The sequence below is a fragment of the Hylobates moloch genome, unplaced genomic scaffold (genome assembly GCF_009828535.3).
Source record: "Hylobates moloch isolate HMO894 unplaced genomic scaffold, HMol_V3 SCAFFOLD_20, whole genome shotgun sequence".
Classification (NCBI taxonomy): Eukaryota; Metazoa; Chordata; class Mammalia; order Primates; family Hylobatidae; genus Hylobates; species Hylobates moloch.
Window position 1 is genome coordinate 28,784,801 of NW_026652295.1, and position 20,909 is coordinate 28,805,709.

The 20,909-nt window shown below is 45.4% G+C and overlaps 2 protein-coding genes across 6 annotated transcripts; both read left to right on the forward strand.

Moving 5' to 3' along the window:
- The first annotated feature begins 29 nt into the window (after positions 1-29).
- TRIM39 (tripartite motif containing 39) lies at positions 30-17,350 on the forward strand. Of its 3 annotated transcripts, XM_058432136.1 has the most exons (9): positions 30-558; positions 1,214-1,258; positions 2,462-2,615; positions 2,876-3,335; positions 4,355-4,450; positions 9,368-9,598; positions 13,533-13,555; positions 14,127-14,242; positions 15,332-17,350. In XM_058432136.1, the coding sequence occupies exons 4-9, from the start codon at positions 2,883-2,885 to the stop codon at positions 15,877-15,879; spliced, it is 1,467 nt and encodes a 488-aa protein (XP_058288119.1). In that variant the 5' UTR covers positions 30-558; positions 1,214-1,258; positions 2,462-2,615; positions 2,876-2,882; the 3' UTR covers positions 15,880-17,350. The 3 variants fall into 3 exon arrangements, with proteins under 3 accessions (XP_058288119.1, XP_031996787.1, XP_031996792.1); XM_032140896.2 differs by lacking the exon at positions 30-558 and having other exon boundaries at positions 767-1,258; XM_032140901.2 differs by lacking the exons at positions 30-558; positions 1,214-1,258 and adding an exon at positions 13,894-13,983 and having other exon boundaries at positions 2,482-2,615; positions 15,332-17,309.
- A 1,310-nt stretch (positions 17,351-18,660) lies between these two features.
- Positions 18,661-20,472, forward strand: RPP21 (ribonuclease P/MRP subunit p21). 3 transcript variants are annotated; one of them, XM_032140923.2, is made up of 5 exons: positions 18,661-18,847; positions 18,915-19,015; positions 19,108-19,190; positions 20,049-20,181; positions 20,330-20,390. In XM_032140923.2, the coding sequence occupies exons 1-5, from the start codon at positions 18,791-18,793 to the stop codon at positions 20,388-20,390; spliced, it is 435 nt and encodes a 144-aa protein (XP_031996814.1). In that variant the 5' UTR covers positions 18,661-18,790. The 3 variants fall into 3 exon arrangements, with proteins under 3 accessions (XP_031996814.1, XP_031996813.1, XP_031996812.1); XM_032140922.2 differs by having other exon boundaries at positions 18,712-18,847; positions 18,939-19,015; positions 20,049-20,174; positions 20,330-20,472; XM_032140921.2 differs by having other exon boundaries at positions 18,723-18,847; positions 20,049-20,174; positions 20,330-20,472.
- Positions 20,473-20,909: the final 437 nt, after the last annotated feature.

The window sequence follows — 20,909 nt, forward strand, 5'->3', positions numbered from 1 at the left end:
CGCCGCCACAGCTAGCCACCCTCTCCCCGGACTGGCCCGAAGAGAGGAAAAGTGTGCAAGTCCACAAGCCGCCCTCGCCCCGCCCTCTTCGTCGACTTTCAGCTGCACCGGGAGGTGGCGGCGCCCGGCCAGAGCCGGGGCCTGGAGCCTGGACGAGACAGCCTCGCCGGCCGGGGCGCCAGTCCAGCCCCCTGCGGGCAATGGGCTTCAGCGCTCGAGCACGCGCATGCGCAGGCCTCTATCTCCAGAGGATTCCTCGGGTCACCTGGACGCCAGCATCTCAGCCACCTGCCCCTCTGGGTCCCTCCTTGCCCTTGATTCCTCCTGCTGGTCCTCATCGCCAGCCCTCCTCCTCCTCCTCCTTCCACAGGCACCGCTAGACCCGGCCGCGGCCGCCCGCCGACACCCCAGCTTCCACTGACACGAGCCTCGGCGCGGCTTCCGCTTCCGGCGAGTATTGTGTGTCGCGCCGCGGGGCGGGGGCGAGGGGAGGAGGAAGGAGGGAGGCAGCGCTCCGGCGGCTCCGCGCCCCGCACTCCCGGACCCGAAGCCGGGAAGGTAGGTGCTGTCCCGCCGCCGCGCCCAAGCCTGGGGCCTGCCCCCGCCGGCCGGCTCCGCAAGCCGCGTCCCAGCGCCCCGCGACTGCGTCACCGGTCCCCCGCACGTAACCACAGCTGCCTCCGCCCGCCTCGGGCCCGGGCGGACGTTTTGCCGCCCCGGCGACGTCAGCGCGTCCGGCGTTGCTTGGCTACCCCGCCGTTCCCCCGTCCCGCTGCTGCTCACCTCCCCGGGTGAAACTCTGACGCAGTCACCGCGGGTCTCGGCTGCGTCATAGCGGCGGGCATCCCATCTTCACGTCACACCTCTTTCTCACCTGGACACGCATCCCTTCCTACCCTGCCAGCCACGACGTTTCCTCTTTCCCCTCTCCAATCCCCCTGCCCCAGATCTGGCGGAAGAAGATGGAGACGGGGGTGGGACAGAGTTGTGGACAACCTCTGAGGAGAGGGTCGCAAGGTGGGACCCTGAACAGTGGTAGAAACAAAATGAGATTGTCCCTGAAGTTTGCCCTTCAGCTGAGACACAAGGAGTAGAGGGAGAGGAAGGACTAATCCAGAGGCACTGAAGGTCTCACTATGACTGTAGTTAAGAGTCCTGTCCATTCTTCCCTAACCCTTTCCTCATTTCTCTCACCACTTCTTTGCCAGTCTAGATCCGTCCTGGTGCCTTACTGTGCATACAGTTCTACTCGTCTCAGGTGAGGAGGCCACTTAATTTGTAAAAGACTGAGGAAGAGGTAGGGCCACCACAAGTCAAAGTTGGATTCCCACAGATAAAGAGAAATCATCTGACTGAACTTCTTTCCTATTACTGACAGAAGAAATTCAAATCCAAAGAAGTTATCAGTTCCTACTCCAAATCAAACACATTTGTGTATGCCAACAATATATACAGGAACAATTGTTGTTAACCTACCCCATTACATGGGCACTTATCTCTCAGCACATAGATCTACCAAATTTCCTTCCTTCCAGTAGGTCGCTGGAGAAGGATGGGGGTCGGGAGGAGAAAGGGTTATGGGGATAGTTAAATCAACTTACCCATGGCTAAAAGTATGGACGTTTTAAGGATGGAGTGGGGGGCCAGCCTTGTGTTTTATAAATCTCTTCTATGCATTTCCAATTTTTCTGAGGCTGCACTTGAGGGAGATCTCATTGCTGCTTTTGTGTCTCTTAATTCCCAACCACTCCAGAACCTATTAGTTGCAGACACAGTATGCCCAGGGTGTTAGTTATCAATAGCTATATTGAAAGATTCCAGTCACTACAAATAGACTTGTTGCTCTCTTTTCAAGAAGTTGTTGGCCTGAGCTCAGTAATATTTAATATAGTTGCCATAATTTATCGGTTTTCAGCAGTTCTGAGTGTCCAAATGAACACAATAGAAATGGAATGTTGCATGAAATGTCATTCCAAGAAGAAAGCAGACTTCCTTTAGGCTAGTCTGATGGATAAAAGGAAGAATAATTTCAGATTTTCCTGAAAAGAGGAGGTTGCCTTTGCCTCATTCATTCCATTTGTTAGCCTTTAGAACAGTGGTATCTAACCCTTTCAATATGAGGACTCTGCTTATCTGTGGTGGCTGATAAAACAAAAATTATGCATGGACCTTCTGTGGTGGCTGTTAGAACAAAAGTTATGCATGGACTTTTTTTTTTTTTTTTAAGCTTATCAGCTGTCATTAGTGTCAATGTATTTTATGTCTGGCCCAAGACACTTCTTCCAGTGGGCCCAGGGAAGCCAAAAGGTTGGATATTGTGGTTTAGAAGGATGAGAGAACAGTGTCAGAGAATCAAGCTTAGACTCCAGTGGATTCATCATAAAGCTCTTATAACATTAAACTTTAAAATGTGGTTAATTTAGGAAATGTTAATATTTTTATGACATTTTTTACTTCTTAGATTCCTTTCTTATCTATTAGAAACGTACGTCAAACGAGGATACAGTGGTCTGGAACTATTGGTTCTAAGATACAAGTGGAATGAGCCTGGATCAGGAGAAGTATGCTAAGCTAGAGTTGAAGGAAGCTTCTCTTTCTAACAAGAGAAAGCAGAGGTAAGAGACAAGATAGATCAATTGGGGGTTGTGTGTCAGTTTACTAACAAGAAAAGAAAAGGTTGATGGCTGGGAGTTACAAGTTTTGGAAATGGAGAAACAGAGTTTGAATTGATTGGAAGAGAAGATGGAGAATAACAAGAAGGGGCAAATCTGGAGTTAAGGACTTAACATAGGGATAAATGTTGGGTCAGGGATGCAAAAAAAAAAAACCTCCAATTAATATTTTTATTTTCTCTGTCCTCTTCCCCACTCCCAAGGTAAATTATGGCAGAGACAAGTCTCTTAGAGGCTGGGGCCTCTGCAGCCTCTACAGCTGCGGCTTTGGAGAACTTACAGGTGGAGGCGAGCTGCTCTGTGTGCCTGGAGTATCTGAAGGAACCTGTCATCATTGAGTGTGGGCACAACTTCTGCAAAGCTTGCATCACCCGCTGGTGGGAGGACCTAGAGAGGGATTTCCCTTGTCCTGTCTGTCGAAAGACATCGCGCTACCGCAGTCTCCGACCTAATCGGCAACTAGGCAGTATGGTGGAAATTGCCAAGCAGCTCCAGGCCGTCAAGCGGAAGATCCGGGATGAGAGCCTTTGCCCCCAACACCATGAGGCGCTCAGCCTTTTCTGTTATGAGGACCAGGAGGCTGTATGCTTGATATGTGCAATTTCCCACACCCACCGGGCCCACACCGTTGTGCCACTGGACGATGCTACACAGGAGTACAAGGTGGGGAAGCAGACACATGATGTCAGTGTGGGTAAAAAGGGAGGAGCGGCAGAGGATGAGATACTCCCTAGGTAGAGATCGTAAGCTCCTTCTACTCACTTTGTATTCTCAGAGCTGCATATGCAGGGGCACAGAGTATGTGTGATCAGTTGTCCTCTAGCCTGAAAAAGAACAATGGTGAGAAGTGCCCTAAAATTTCTCTCTGACTTTTGCAATACATATGAGTCTTATGGGTGAATATTGGTATGTGTGGTCTTGGAAGGTATCATATTTTTCATAAATGAATGAAACCACATGGAAAAGATTAAACTTTGGAAGAACTGAAAAGTAGTCTGGTTTCTTCATTCTGCCTGCCTGCTCAGAATGCTCCTTGTTTTCACGGTTATTGGGCGTAGGTAATATCGCTTGAGACTGATACCTACTAGACTAAGCTGAACCATTCTATTGTTTGCAGCTTCTCCAGGTAATGGGTAACATGGCATATCATTTAACTTACTGCTGAGACAAAGGAAAATGTTTGAATAAAGGGAACAGAGATATTAATGTGTTAGCATTTTATCATATACTTTGCTTAATTATATTACTCTTGAAAACAAGATTTCAGGTAACTTACAGTATAATAACCATGTTTTAATTTTAGGTGGATAGAGGTGGATGGGAGGACAGGTTTAAAGAAAGATATTAGGGTACAGAAGGTTGTTTTGATGGTAATAGGCAGTTGCCTCAGTAAGAAAATGGAAAGAGTTGAGAAAGGACACAGAGTTGGCGACAGCTATCTCAGATTCAGTAAAAGGACAGTTGGGTGAGCAGAGAAGGTGATGTGGACAGGCTGGTGGCAGGAGGAGGGACTGTAGGAAGTTGACATCCCAAATGACAGGCAAGGAAGGAAGTCAGATCAAGAGGCAGTAAGATGGCTAGGAAGCAAATAAATGGTTTAAAACAAATGGTTTAATCTCTGAATGATAGGTGTACCAGTCAACCCCAAATGTCACCTCTCCCATTTCCTCCCTACCCCTCAGGAAAAACTGCAGAAGTGTCTGGAGCCCCTGGAACAGAAGCTGCAGGAGATCACTCGCTGCAAGTCCTCTGAGGAGAAGAAGCCTGGTGAGCTCAAGGTAAAGGCAGGCAATCCCATGTAGGCTGCTCTGAAGGGTATTTGCCTATGAGGGAATTAACTGTACACTATTTAATCCACCAGTTCCAGTTCATTAGAAAAATGCAGTTCTCACTGGTCGTGGTGGCTCACACCTGTAATCCCAGCAATTCTGGAGGCCAAGGTGGGCAGATTGCTTGAGCTCAGGAGTTTGAGACCACCCTGGACAACATGGTGAAACTCTGTCTTTACTAAAAACAAAAAATTAGCTGGGCATGGTGACATGTGCCTGTAGTCCCAGCGGCTTGGGCGGTTGAGGCAGGAGAATTGCTTGAACCTGGGAGGTGGAGGTTGCAGTGAGCCAAGATCACACGATTGTACTCCAGCCTAGGCAACAGAGCAAGGCTCTGTCTCAAACAAAAAAAAAAAAGAAAGAAAGAAAGAAAATGTAGTTCTCTCAAAAATGATGGCATTTTATTAGGCTTGATTGTCATTAAACATTGTACTTAAATTACTTGTCATGAATTAAGTATTAAGAGGGATTTTAAGAGGTGACGAACAGACAGAATATCTTACATCTGGTGAGCTGAGAGAGTTCGTGCCTCTTGGTCTCCTTTTTTTTGTTAAAGCAGCAAAGGAGGCTTTCTGCTGAGAAGGCAGGGATGGGAGTTTCTTAGAGGACTTGAAGAGAGGAGAATGGAAGATTCACTGGGGAGAAAGGGAGAAGGAGCTGACCAAGAGTCTCAGAAGAACTATCCAATGACATTAGGACCACATTCTTAAAACTCAAGTAAGCTTAAGTATGCTAGATGATATTGGTCCTAGAATGTTCTTCCCCTCCCCATCCTTCACCATAGGATCTTATTCATCTCTCAGGCGGGATGAAAGCCACTTCCTATGCAGCCTTTCCTGACCCTTCAGAAATTAACATTCTTAATTTTCATACAATTTCGCACCTCTTTTATAGCATTGCCTTATTTGTAGCATGGTATTTTGGTGTCTATCTTCCATTGAACAGTGAACAATTATCATTTGTAGCAAAAATAACTAGAATTGAGTCCTATGCATTAATTCATTAGATATCCATAACATTCCAGATTTATAGGGTTGTTAGGGTCTTAGAGTTCAGGCCAAATTGGGATAAGTGAGACACAGAAAAGCTACGAGAAAGAGACAGAAGGAAATCCTGAGGCCATCTTTAGTAAGATGTAGAGGTAAACTTAGATTTTCTTTAAGGTAGGTATTATTACCTTCAGCTTACACAGAAGGAAATGGACCTTGGGCAAGTGACTAGTCCAAGATCATAAAGCCAGTAAGTGGCAAAACCAGGAATACTAGTTCTTCGTGAATCAGTAAATATTTGTTAAGCTCCTGGTTTAGGCCAAACCCGATATTTGACACTGGGGAACAATGATGAGCAAAAACACAGTTCTGCCCTCCTTGAGCTTAAAGTTAAGTGGAGAAAATAAAAGTAATGGCACAAAATGCACAGCTGCAAGTTCATAAGAAGACAACATAGATATTTGGCCTCATTAAAGGTTTCCTGAAGAAGTAATGAGTTTTTAAGAGTTGACATGTAGAGATCACCAGAAGCTAAATACAAGTTTTGATTCATAGAAACACGAATTTTTAAATGAATGACAACATTTCATCAGAAAGCAAGTATTATTACCTTAGTGCCTTATACATTTTAGCAAAGTAACTATTTGAAATTTTAAAATTTGAACCAATTTTGGTTAGAAATATGAACTTTTACAGTTTTTTGTTCTTTTAGAGGCCTTCCAAGAAACCTAAAAATATGAAAATGATGCTTATTGCTAGTCATTAACTTTCTTCTTCATGTTGATCACCTTCTTCAAGGTAAAGGATAGAGAGAGAAATACACCTTTTTAAAACCTTCTAAATGCTTGAACAGAACTGTCCTGTTTTTTAAATTGTAAATTGTCATTTCAGTGGTCTCCAGAACTACCACCAACATTCCTCTTGTGACCATTTGAATTCTCCCTCCTTCTCCCTCATCAGACTCAATGCCCCTTTAAAAAATAATTTGTAATTATGCTGAACTGAAAATTACAGGTAAAATAACCTATGTGCATAATTTTAAATTTTAAAGAGTCTATCATGTCCAAACATAATATAATGAAACATAATTGATGATAAAATGTGGTATGTAATATTTGGGCATGACTACCCTGAAAGACTTTACAGTGTAGCTGGTTATATGCTTGCACCCATATGTGTCATTATCAGCAACGCAGTAAATACAAATTCAGACTGAGATGGATGTGTGCCAATATGATTGAAACACCATAAGTAGCTTAGCTCTTGGTGATATGATTTTTCATAATAATAACTTTTGGTAAAGTTCTAAGTATAACAGAATATAATCTTGAGTTTTATTCAGCTATTGCCGAAAAATTCATGTATAGTAAAACCAAGTAAGAATTACTCTGTGTTTATACTATATAAAATGGCATTCAAGCCCAGGCCTATGTTTTTGTTTTTGTGGGTTTTTTGTTTTTTTTCTGTTTGTTTGTTTGTTTGTTTTTGAGACGGAGTCTCGCTGTCTGTCGTCCAGGCTGGAGTGCAGTGGTGCCATCTTGGCTCACTGCAAGCTCTGCCTCCCGGGTTCATGCCATTCTCCTGCCTCAGCCTTCTGAGTAGCTGGGACTGCAGGCACCCGCCACCACACCCAGCTAATTTTTTTTGTATTTTTAGTAGAGACAGGGTTTCACCGTGTTATCCAGGATAGTCTCGATCTCCTGACCTCGTGATCTGCCCACCTCGGCCTCCCAAAGTGCTGGGATTACAGGCGTGAGCCATCGTGCCCGGCCACCCAGGCCTATGTTTTTGAATATCCAGCAGAACATTAGAAAATGTTGCAGGTTAGTTCACTATGCCGGATTGTCTCACACATTGGAGGAGTGCTTGCGTCATTGTCAGGAACTTCCCCAACCATGGAAAACAAGATGTGCCTATTTCCAAAATATCCTCAGAGTGTGATAACACCTTCATCAAGAACCACTGCCCTAAAATATAGAGTGAAAAAAAGAGAAGAGATTACCGGTTTATAAGAGGAAGAGCCTTTTTGCTTCCTATTTATCATAGTCATTAATGTTAAACTTACACCCATACCTAAACAAACACACACGCATGCACACACATATGCACGTGCACACACACACACACAAAGGCTGTGTTTTATTGAGGGCAAATGTGAGAATATATTTTGTTCAGATGTACACTGAGAAGGCAGTGGTGGAAAGTGAAGCAGCAAGTGGCCCTAAACTAGAAGAGCTGGACAGCCTCTGCCAGGAACTAGCTTGAATCCACAAATGCCACGCTTGTCAGACCCATCCTGGCTTTGCATCCCGACTCTCTCTCCACCCTCAAGCCTGCCTTTCGTTCCCTATTCACTTCCTTCCAGAGTCCCAGTCTCTGCTTCTCACTTTGCTTCATCATCAGTCACATGATGCTTGGGGAATTCTTTCTTTAGGGAGATCACTATTTGTTGTAGTGGAGATGCAGAAGAGAGGATGTGCTGATAATTCTCAGAAAGTGTTATGGCTGGTGTTTGAGTCCTATATTATCAAATTTCAGGAATGTTAGAGGCTTAAGTCTGTGTGCTGGCTTAAAGAAAGCATGTTTCAAATTTCAAGAAACTAAATTACTAACAAACTTCTGTAACCTGTTCCTGGGGTAGGAATTGCCAGTTCTCTGAAGTTACTTGAAACAATTTAACAAGTTCAGCCCTGAAATCTACATATGTATATTTTATAATAACCCATATAACTCTTACTGATTCTTGCACTTTCCCAGTTCTCCGGTTTTTATCTGGTGCATGTGTTGCAATATGCAAAGGATGACAATGTTATTTTTAACTTTTTATTATTTGTACTTTCCTTTTCGTTTCGTTGTTTTTTGTGTGTTTGTTTTGAGACAGAATCTCACTCACCCAGGCTGGAGCGCAGTAGTGATCACAGCACACTAACACAAACTCCAGGGTTCAAGCCATCCATTCTCTTGTCTCTTTTTGAGTAGCTAGGACTGCAGATGTGCATTGCCATGCCCGACTAATTTTTTTTTCTTTTTAGTTGAAACAAGGTCTCACTATGTTTCCTAGGTTGGTCTTGGACTCTTGACCTCAAGTGATCCTCTCACCCGGGCCTCCTAAGCACTAAGTTTACAGGCATGAGCCACCATGCTCAGCCTGTACTTTCCTTTTCTCGACAGATTGAATTAACTAGAACTTTACAGTTGATAATAACACAGATATCTCTGATATCTGTAATAGTGAATGTCATCATATTATTGAGTTATCTTAAATTAAAACAAATATATATATCCCCAGTGGTCTTCACTACCAAGTCATCAGTAGGGGGGTGATAGTGATGGAGCCATTCTTTACAGAAGGAAATTACAATGGAATAAAAAATGAGTGTTCTGTTAAACCATTTTCTCTCATTTTCTTTCTTTTCTTTTCTTTTCTTCCTGTCTTTGTCTTTCTGTCTTTCTTTCCTGTCTTTCTGTCTGTCTTTCATCTCGATCTGTTGCCCAAGCTGGAGTGCAATGGTGCAACAATTTCAGCTTACTCCAACCTCTGCCTTCTTTGCTCAAGCCATCATCCCACCTCAGCCTCTCCAGTAGCTGGGACTACAGGCATGCACCACCACACTCAGCTAATTTTTTGTATTTTTTGTAGAGTTGGGGTTTCACCATGTTACCTGGGCTGGTCTCAAACTTCTTATCCCAAGCAATCCGCCTCCCTCAGCCTCCCAAAGTCCTGGGATTACAGTCATGTGTCACCACACCCAGCCTTTGTTAAACCATTTTCAATGAAACTGGAAGTCTGTGTTAATTCATACATATGGTGGGTGAGAGAAAGGCTTCCTTATACCACACTGACCCTGCTAATACAACATCTTCCCTCTCTTCTCAGAGACTAGTGGAAAGTCGCCGACAGCAGATCTTAAGGGAGTTTGAAGAGCTTCATAGGCGGCTGGATGAAGAGCAGCAGGTGTTGCTTTCACGACTGGAAGAAGAGGAACAGGACATTCTGCAGCGACTCCGAGAAAATGCTGCTCACCTTGGGGACAAGCGCCGGGACCTGGCCCACTTGGCTGCCGAGGTGGAGGGCAAGTGCTTACAGTCGGGCTTCGAGATGCTTAAGGTTCGACCTTTGCCCCTGCATAGCCCCTCAGGCCGAGTGCAGTGTAGCTTTGTGTAGGGTGTTTTGTTAGCCTGGGATACTCATTCTTCTGCTCTGCTTCTCAAAATCCAGTTCTTTCTGCCAGGTGTACTCAAAGGGTCTTTGCTATGGAAAAGTGATTTCTCCCATCCCCTTCTAACATTTTTGTGTTCTTATCTCTTGTCAGCAATTATGTGCTTAATCTGTTCCAAAGAAAAGATTCATTCTTTTGAAAGGAGGGAAGTCTAGCCTGAGTTAGTGAAAAACTGCGCATTAAAAATTTTGTAAATGCAGTTACCATTACTTTTAAGTCCTGAAATTTGATTTATGTACTGCTGAAAAAGAACAGAAACATAGTTTAAAGGATACAGGCATACCTCAGAGATATTGTGGGTTCAGTTCCATACCACTTCAATAAAGCGAGTATCTTGATAAAGCAAGTCACATTAATTTGTTGGGTTTCCTAGTGGAATCATAATCTTTTTGCTGGTGGAGGGTCTTGTATCAATATTGGCTGATCAAGGTGGTGGTTGCTGAAGATTGGAGTGACTGTGGTAATTTCTTAAAATAAGACAATGACGAAGTTTACTTTCAACTCTTTTATGAAAGATATCTCTGAGCATGTGATGCTGTTTAATAGCATTTACTCACAGTAGAACTTCTTTGAAAATCTTTGAAAACCCACATTTGCAGTTACTTACAACACTGGAGTCTTGAACCCCTAAAAGTCATCCATAAGGGTTGGAATAGACTTCTTCTAAATGCCTGTTAATATTGATATTTTGGCTTCCTTTCACAAATCACAAATGTTCTTAATGGCATCTAGAATGGTGAATCCTTACCAGAAAGCCTTCAATTTACTTTGCCCAGATCTACCAGAAAAATCACTATTTATAGCAGCTTTATGAAATACATTTATTAAGACTTGAAAGTCAAAATTACTTCTTGATCCATGGGCTGCCGATTGGATGTTGTGTAGCAGACATGAAAACAACATGAATCTCATTTTACATCTCTGTCAGAACTTTTGGGTGATCAAGTGCATTGTCAATGAACAGTAATATTTTGAAAGGAATCTTTTTTCTGAGCAGTAGGTCTCAACTTAAAATTTTCAGTAAAGGGTTGGGCACAGTGGCTTACGCCTGTAATCCTAGCACTTTGGGAGGCCGAGGCAGGTGGATCACCTGAGGTCAGGAGTTTGAGACCAGCCCGGCCAACATGGTGAAACCCCATCTCTACTAAAAATACAAAAATTAGCTGGGCATGGTGGCAGGCGCCTGTAATCTCAGCTACTCAGGAGGCTGAGGCAGGAGAATCACTTGAACCCGAGAGGCAGAGGTTGCAGTGAGCCGAGATCATGCAGTTGCACTCTTGCCTGGGTGACAAGAGTGAAATTCCATCCCCCCAAAAAAAATTTCAGTAAAGGCTAGGCACAGTGGCTCACGTCTGTAATCCCAGCACTCTGGGAGGTCGAGCCAGGAGGATTGCTTAAGGCCAGGAATTCGAGACCAGTCTGGACAATATAGTGGGACCCCATCTATACAAAAAGTAATTTTTTTTAATTAAAAACATTCAGTGTACCATGCTGTAAACAAATGTGCTGTCATGTAGGCTTTGTTATTCCATTTCTAGAGCACAGGAAATATAGATTTAGCATAATTCTTAAGAGCCCTAGGATTTTTGAAATAGTAAGTGAGCATTGGTTTCAACTTAAAGTCACCAGTTGCCCTTGCTTCTAGTAAGAGAGTCATCCTGTCCTTTGAAGCTTTAAAGCCAGGCATTGACTTCTCTCTAACTGTGAAAGCCCTGGATAGCACCTTCTTCAATAGAAGGCTGTTTTGTTTACATTGAAAATGTGTTGTTTAGTATAGCCACCTTCATCAATAATCTTGGCAAGATCTTCTGGATAACTTGCTGCAGCTTCTGCATCAGCACTTGCTGCTTCTCCTTGCACTTTTTTGTTACAGAGATGGCTTCTTTTCTTAAAACAACCTACCTAACTTTAAACTTTTCTTCTGCAGCTTCCTTACCTCTGTCAGCTTTCATAGAACTGAAGGAGTTAGAGCCTTGCTCTGGATTGGGCTTTGGCTTAAGGGAATCATGTGATCTTATATCCAGATCACTAAAATTTTCTTCATCTCGGCAATAAAGCTGTTTCACTTTCTTATCATTCATGTATTCACTGGAGTAGCACTTTTAATTTTCTTCAATAACTTTTCCTTAGCATTCACAGCCTGGCTTGGTGTTTGGCACAAGAGGCCTAGCTTTCAGCCCATCTTGGCTTTCAATGTGCCTTTCTCACTAAGCTTAAACATTGCTAGGTTTTGATTTAAAGTGAGAGACATGTGATTCTTCTTTCACTTGAACACTTAGAGGCCATTGCAGGATTATTAATTGATATAATTTTAATATCGTTGTGTCTCAGGGAATAGGGAGGCCAGAGGAGATGGAGAAAGATGAGGGAATGGCTGGTAGTGGATCAGTTAGAACACATAAAATATCATATTTATCGATTAAGTTGTTTGTCTTATATGGATGCAGTTCACAGTGCTCCCAGAACGATTACAATAGTAACATCAAAGATCACTGATCACAGATCATACTAGATATAATAATGAAAAAGTGTGAAATATCGTGAGAATTACCAAAATGTGACACAGAGACATGAAATGAACACATGCTGTTGGAAAACATGGTGCCAGGAGACTTGCTCAACACAGGTTGCCACAAACCATCTAGCTGAAAAACACACAGTCAACAAAACACAATAAAGCAAAGTGCAATAAAATGAGGTATGCCTGAAATTATGTTTAAATAATATATTGCTTTTGATATGTATATATTAATAATACCTCTAAAGTGTTTGAAATACTTTGTTCTCTTAAGTAAATGAATGGTGTTAGCAAAACTAGGGAACATATTTTTTATCTTAGAGATTAGATTACCAGCATTTGAATCAGTGAGGCTTCATTGTACATTTATTTTTATGTTACGTATTGCTTGGTATTTGTTCCTATGGCCTTTCATGTATGTGTGTTCTGCCTTCCACATTAAACTGGGAAATCCTTGTGGGACAGAGATTTGTCTTCTTTGTCTTCTGGACCCCAAGTATTCACAAATCAGTATTAGCACACAGTTATTAATGTGTTTATTCTTCCTTTTTTTTTTTTCTTTTTGAGACAGAGTCTTGCTCTGCCACCCAGGCTGGAGTGCAGTGGCGTGATCTCGGCTCACTGCAGCCTTTGCCTCCCGGGTTCAAGCGATTCTCCTGCCTCAGCCTCCTGAGTAGCTGGGATTACAGGCGCATGCCACCACACCTGGCTAATTTTTGTATTTTTAGTAAAGACAAGGTTTCACCATGTTGGCTAGGCTGGTCTTGAACTCCTGACCTCAAGTGATCCACCCGCCTTGGCCTCCCAAAGCGCTCAGATTACAGGCGTGAGCTACTGTGCCCGGCCAGTTATTAATGTTTATTAACTAATGCAAGACAGGGGATACCAAACCGTAACAGGAATGTGTGATTTGTTCCCATGCCACCAATCTGGAACTCTGTACTGATCCTCAAGGAGAGTGAGATATGTGGTTGGTACTTGGAGGACAGAGTAAAGAATTGACACAATCCTTGTCCCTTATAGGGAGCTCCCAGCATCCTTGAGGAGCAAAGACAAGCATAAAAGAAATAATTGGGAAGTGATATAAATGACCAAGCTTCATGATGACCAACAGTTGAAAGTAGGGATTAGGTTGGGAGAAGTGCACTCAGGTCCCTCTGGAGCTCTTCTTGCAGTGTGTCACCCTCAGTTTATCCTATCCCTATTTTATAGCTGTGGAACTTTGGGGAGGAGGGGGGATCCTTTTGCCTTCAGGACCATTGACTACCAGGACCAATATTGCTTTCTTTTCTCCTTCCTTCTAGGATGTCAAAAGTACCCTGGAAAAGTAAGTGATTGTTGTATCTCTCTGAGTGAGTTAGGTCTTGGCTTAGAGAGGAGGGGTACAGTCAGGAGTTTGAGTTGGGGTAAGGTTGGGAAAGTCAGGTAGTGTCTGGGCAGGGTATGGGAGAATGTTCATTGTGCCCATGAAGCCAGGTAGAGAACAAATTATTGGGCATAATAATCCCTTTTCCCCTTTGAACATCAGGACTTCTTGAGAAGGAGAATGATAAGGTAGAATCAGATTCTACTTGTGCCAATGGGTGGAATTGTGTCCAAACAAGATGGCAGGAGGAAGGGGTTGGGAGAGCAGGGAGGGCAATCATCCATTTGCATGAAATATAGGAGTATTCCTAGAAGGTTCGGAGGCTCACTCTCAAGGATCTGTCCACAGGATCATAAGGCTCTCCTTGGATTAGTAAAAGAAAGCAACAGGTGAGCTCTTCAGGGAGGAGGAAGAAAGTGGGAAGATGGAGAATTTTAATTTCTCCCTAAAGATGTTAACATCTGAATAGTCACTTGGCTGGAGCTTCCCCCTAACCCTGCCCTTTCTTCCCCTATCTCCCTATCCCTCCTAGATGTGAAAAGGTGAAGACCATGGAGGTGACTTCAGTATCCATAGAGCTGGAAAAGAACTTCAGCAATTTCCCCCGACAGTACTTTGCCCTAAGGAAAATCCTTAAACAGCTAATTGGTGAGTTGTTCCCAAAAGGAAACTAGAAGGAACCACTAGAGAGAAGAAAGCTTTTAGGTCCTACCTTATATGGGTTTCAGTTATCCCATGTCTCACTTTTCTTACTCCCACACACACCTACCGCTTTATCTGGCTTTTAGTCTCACCCTGAGTCACAGAACTTGGAGTGAGAGGAAGCCTTAAGTGTTATCTACTCTTAGGTCCATTCTTTTCTAAATAGAGACCCAGAAAGGTTAAATAATTTGCCAAAGTCATCGGGTAGAGTGATTATATAATTTACCATGTAAACTTGCATTACCTTGAAAGGCCGGGCGCAGTGGCTCACATCTGTAATCCTAGCACTTTGGGAGGCCAAGCCTGGCAGATCACTTGAGGTCAGGAGTTCGAGGTTAGCCTGGCCAACATGTGAAACCCCATCTCTATTAAAAATATAAAAATTAGCCAGATGTGGTGGTGGGTGCCTGTAATCCCAGCTCCTCTGGAGGCTGAGGCAGGAAAACTGCTTGAACCCAGGAAGCAGAGGTTGCAGTGAGCTGACATCACACCACTGCACTCCAGCCTGGGGGACAGAGTGAGATTCCATCTCAAAAAAAAAAAAAAAAAAGAAACTGAAAGGGAGTGTCATTATATTAATGTGAATATCCAGGGAAAAATAGTCATAAACCAGGCCAGTTCTTGGAAAACAGACACATGGTCACCCTATCCCTAGACCATATGCTGTCTTGCTCTGCATCCTTCTTAACACTTTCCATTTTTTCTGCACCTCAGACTACACCTTGTACTTCTCTACATAGCGAGATAAATGATAATGTCAGAGGGAGATGAAGAGAGGACCAGACAGGAACCTAGATTACCAGCCACTGCAGACTCGAGATTATTATCTGTTTACTTTAGGGTCAGTGTGAGAAGTGAGCCATTGCTTTCTCCCCTCCCTTAGGTGACACCACGGATTGAGAAAGTTAACCAAACCAGGTTGTTCTGGGGACCTTTAAGGGACCAGGCTCTGTAAAGGCAGGCTGGAAGAGTGAGGCAGGGGCATTTAGCTATTCCCATCCTCATCTAGCTCCCCACTCTGGCTTCTCCCGCCAGCGGATGTGACCCTGGACCCTGAGACAGCTCATCCTAACCTAGTCCTGTCAGAGGATCGTAAGAGCGTCAAGTTTGTGGAGACAAGACTCCGGGATCTCCCTGACACACCAAGGCGTTTCACCTTCTACCCTTGCGTCCTGGCTACTGAGGGTTTCACCTCAGGTCGACACTACTGGGAGGTGGAGGTGGGCGACAAGACCCACTGGGCAGTGGGTGTATGCCGGGACTCCGTGAGCCGAAAGGGCGAGTTGACTCCACTCCCTGAGACTGGCTACTGGCGGGTGCGGCTATGGAATGGGGACAAATATGCGGCCACCACCACACCTTTTACCCCTTTGCACATCAAGGTGAAACCCAAGCGGGTAGGCATATTCCTAGACTATGAGGCCGGCACACTGTCTTTCTACAATGTCACAGACCGCTCTCATATCTACACCTTCACTGATACTTTTACTGAGAAACTTTGGCCCCTCTTCTACCCAGGCATCCGGGCTGGACGGAAGAATGCTGCACCACTTACTATCAGGCCCCCAACAGATTGGGAGTGACAGGTTGGGATGTGGGAATGACTGGGGTGAGGCAGGGTCAAGTGCTACGGGCCTCCTTCCTGTGTCCTGCTGGAACGTCTTCGTGTCCACCTGGTTCCAGTCCTGAATCATCTTGGAGAAACACCTCGGTTTCTAGGATGGTTTTGTGTGGAGGGGGAGGTAGGACTGGGCTGGATGAGAGAGCACAGCTGTGACTTCCTCCTAACTGTCAGGGTGGGGAGCTGGTTCCCAGAGGATTGTCTACCCTGAAGTCCATCAGGTTTTCTGTTGCACAAGGACGGGTTGCGAAGGAAAGAGAGGCTTTTCCAGAAACAAAAAATCTGTGAGGGTCTGACTTGCTCAAACCAGAGGAGGAAACAGAAACCCCTGCACATCTTTTTAGGGGGTTATTTGACCCAGGATAGTCTTGCTTCTTGAGGTAGATCACAGGGGTCTGTGTACCTCTGAATTCAAGAGAGATGAATGACAGATGCTCTCATGGGTCTAGATATTGAGGAATTTTTCTGAGGGCAGAGATTGGACATCAACAAGGCTAGAAGGGTCAGGGAAGTGGGCTAAAGGAACAGATTCCTAGAGATTAATGAAGGGGAGGGAGGTTTCTTTGGTCTTCTATTCCAAGGGTAAGGTTGCCATTATGGGTAGGATTGGCCAGAGGTAGGAATGTGGGGAGAAGGAGAGGCTGAAAAGAAAGCAGAGGAGAACCCAGGTCCCTGCCTCAGCCTTCAGCAGAGTTGGCTTATTGCCTGCCTCTTTATACCAATAAGTCAGTCACCTTGCTCCTCTCTAGAGGCAAAGTGGAAGAGATCCTACAAGACATATCTATCCTTTCACGGTGTTCCCAAGGGAACTTGGAAAGAAGAGTCAGGTATTAGAGGAAGGAGAAGGATATTTGTATCCAAAGCCCTGGCCTTAAAGAATGTTACTAAGTGGCTGCTCCCAAATTGTCAGCCTTCTTACCTGGCCAAGGTGTCCAAGCCAGAAAGGAAGAAAGTTATGGAGTCTTTCTCACCCTAAGGACAGGGTGGAAGAGGGTGGTATATAGGGAAGGGCCAGATAGGCAACTTCATTTGACCTGTGTGCATCTGGCCTGGAACTGGTGTTAAGCCAGGCTTTTGCTTGTTTGTTGCCATCCCTCACCCTTTGCCATTTCCCTTTTCAGAGAATGTAAATGATTTTCATGTTAGGCCAAAATAAACAACTTATAGGGTACATATGTTGTCATAAAAGGTAAAAGTGATGCATGCCAAACCAAACTAAACCAATTTGGATTATCTGCTGTTCGGGTAATCTTCACAGAAATGACTGAGAGAAGAATCTGCAGTTTACTGAGGGCATTTCAGTTCCTCCTACCACCTCAACAGGACTTTGTCCAGACTCTCCTCCTCTTACCTTTGTGCCTTGACTGTGGTTCTTTGTGGCAAGATACTTTGGTTGGTTAAAATAATATGGAACAAAGGATCCACTGAAGTGATCTCTGTGTTGTGTGGTAATTTGGTGACAGCCTTGTACTGATGTGTAAGAATCACTGGGTGTTAGACATGCATGTTCCTGGGTCTCACCCTTAGTGGTTAGTCAAGGTCTGGGGTGGGCCTGGGCATCTACATTTTATTTATTTATTTATGAGACAGAGTCTTGCTCTGTCGCCCAGGCTGGAGTGCAGTGGTGATCGCAGCTCACTGCAACCTCCGCCTCCCAGGTTCAAGCAATTGTCCTGCCTCAGCCTCCAGATTAGCTGGGACTATAGCCATGCACTACCACACCCGGCTAATTTTAGTAGAGACAGGGTTTTGCCATGTTGGACAGGCTGGTCTCGAACTCCTGAACTCAAGTAATCTGCCTGCCTCAGCCACCCAAAGTGCTAGGATTACAGGTGTGAGCCACCGCGCCCAGCCTACATCTACATTTTAAACACACCTCTCTCATTTGAGTCTGAGGACCCTTGTGAAACTAGTTCCAGAGAAGGTTTCAGCCATGTCCTTCCTCCCAGCTGGAGCCCTGCTTGTCTGCTCCCACCTGGCATTGGGTCTGAAAGTGGAGAGACGTCTTATCCTCTCCTGACTTATGCTGCCCTCCCCATCTCAGGGTTCATTCATCTTCTACCCCTCCAATTCATGTCCCTCTGCTTCTGACTTCAGTAACTGATAGTCACTGTGAGTCACAGGACACCAGACAGAAGAAATGGAAGACAAAGAGGTCAGAGGGAGGGGTGTGAGGTGAATGTCAGTGTGGGGAGTGGGGTGAAGTTTCAGGGGCAGGGGATGCTGCTGACAGACTTCTGTGCTGTACCTAAGCCTAGGAGTTAGAAACCATTCACTCAGAAAGTGAGGATCACCTACTGTGTGTCCAGCACTGCATAACAGGAAGTGTGTTTCTTTGGTAGGTGGAATAGTAGGAGTAAACTGCTTTCTGAGGACCGGGAGTCCTTTTCCCTCCCTCTAGCATCCTCATGATCCTTCCCACTTTCACCCCCACTGGCACCAGTGCTTTTTTTTAATGTATTACCTCTGTGCCTTCCGTCTGTAGATCTTACAGGCATCTGCTTCGGACCTCAGGAGAGTAGGGCAGAAGCTCTAGCTGGGTATAAATTGCACATAACCATCTCCCCAACCTAGCTACATAAAGAGACCAGCCTTCTGTCCTGAAAATAGCCGATTTAAGATCCTCACCTGCTCCACTAGGTCTCTACGTGATATAATTGGTCATGAGCTTGAGGAAGACAAAACCACTGAAAATTCATAAAGGGACCCTGGGCATGGATTGCTGGGGTTGGGTTTAGAAACAGATGAGTCTGTGAGGCCTCCGGGAGGCGCCCGAGGGCGTGGGGACTACGCTTCCCAGGAGGCCTCGCGCGGACGCCCGGGCGGGGCTGTGCGAGGGGTGGGGCTGCGGGCGGCCCTGGAGCGCGGCGCTAATGGCGGGGCCGGTGAAGGACCGAGAGGCCTTCCAGAGGCTCAACTTCCTGTACCAGGTGAGTGCGACAAGGGCCCCACGGGGACGGTGCTCGGCGTTCCAGAGTGACCGCTCCCCTCCCGCAGGCCGCCCATTGTGTCCTTGCCCAGGACCCCGAGAACCAGGCGCTGGCGAGGTTTTACTGCTACACTGAGAGGACCATTGCGAAGCGGCTCGTCTTGCGGCGGTGAGACAGCCACGGGGCCGGCGGCGGGCGGGACGCGGGAGGAACGCGAGAGGAAGCGCGGGCGCCGGACCACTATCCTCTTCTGCCCCCAGGGACCCCTCGGTGAAGAGGACTCTCTGTCGAGGCTGCTCTTCCCTCCTTGTTCCGGGCCTCACCTGCACCCAGCGCCAGAGACGTGAGTGCTCCAACCGAGGTGGAAGATTGCGGAGCATTGGTGGCGCGGGGGGGCGGGGTGGGGGGCGGGCACTGAAGGCCAACAACGCCTTTCTCACTTTAGATGGATGTTGGGTGTGGAATTCGCAGGAGTCTTCCTTCTTCGGGTTTGGATTAAGTTGCTAATGCCACTTGCACAAACTAGGGTTTGGGCTTGGCTTTTTTTTTTTTCTTCCAGTGTGGGCAATAAAGAATAACTTTTAAGAGGCAACCCCACCCATGCACAATAATAGATGTTATTCGGCTTTGTGGAGGACATGATTCCCATCACCATTCATTTATTAAGCAAATACTTATTTTCTAAAATGTGCCAGGTCAGGTACTGTGCTAGATTCATTATTCTCATTGAAATTACGGTCTGATGGGACAGACTAAGAAACAAAATGGTGTAGAAAAAGATTAACTGGGGGAGCAGAATGCTCAGTTACTCATGCCAGTGGTAGCGAAGTTCATGATAAGCAAAGGGAATGAGAGATGGAAATTTCTAGGCATGTGTGAAGACTGAGACAAGAGAGCTTGTGGTGCTGTCAAGGAAATGAGAGTTCAGGAGGCTGGAGTTTGAGGTAGGAGGGCAAGACATGAGACTGGAGAGGGAAACAGGCCAGTTCTTGAAGTTTTGTTAGGGAGTTTGAACTTTATCTTAAAGAGTTCCAGGAAATCGATGGAGCTTATGCCGAGGCCTGACACCATCAAATGTGCATTCAAATTCGGGGTGTGGTGGGGGAGCCGGGATACCTACTGAAAAACACTGGAGGCAAAACTGGCAGCAAGAGACCGTTACTTCTAAACGTGGACACTCTTTTTCCCATGTTCACCTTAGGCTGCAGGGGACAGCGCTGGACCGTACAGACCTGCCTAACATGCCAGCGCAGCCAACGCTTCCTCAATGATCCCGGGCATTTACTCTGGGGAGACAGGCCTGAGGCCCAGCTCGGGAGCCAAGCAGGTGAGAGGTGAGGGAGAAAATGGAGGACACCCCAGAGGATAGGGACAACGGAGAACGTAGAGTGAAGAGGACACATGGACAGGTTCTGGGTTGGTGTGAGAAGTACCACAGTCAGAAAACTAATTCTGCTTCTCTGATTCCGCTCATTTACTCAGATTCCAAACCACTACAACCCTTGCCAAACATAGCCCACTCCATTTCAGACTGCCTTCCTGAGGAGAAAATGCAGACTCAGGGTCCCAGTAACCAGTGATGGATTCATCCCATCTCCCAAATAAAGTTTACTTGTTTTACATTCCATGATTCTGTTCTGTGGGTATTTCAACTCTTAATTCCATTTTCTTCTGTTTCTGTCTCTGTTTTTTGGTCACCTTTGTAATCCCACCATGCAGGGAGATCGTGATTTCCATAGACCACTTGGCCTCACTCAGCAGCTTGCATTTCCAAGGCCATGGCCCCAGTTCCCTATCAATGTCCTGAGCCACCTTAGGGCATTCCATGTTGGGGCAGCCGTAATTGCTGACTGAAGAGCTGGAGAGAATGATGCCACTGCTGCTGTTTTTAAACAAGGGGAAAAATATGGGGCAGGGGAGAGTGTTTGTATCCTCTAGGCCCACTCATAGAAAAGACTCAGGTCTTTTCCCAGTCTCAAAGTTGTCTTTAATAAAATTCTGATAAAGGAAATGGCACAAACCTGAACTAACAAAGTCAAAGATGCTAACAAAGGATACCGAC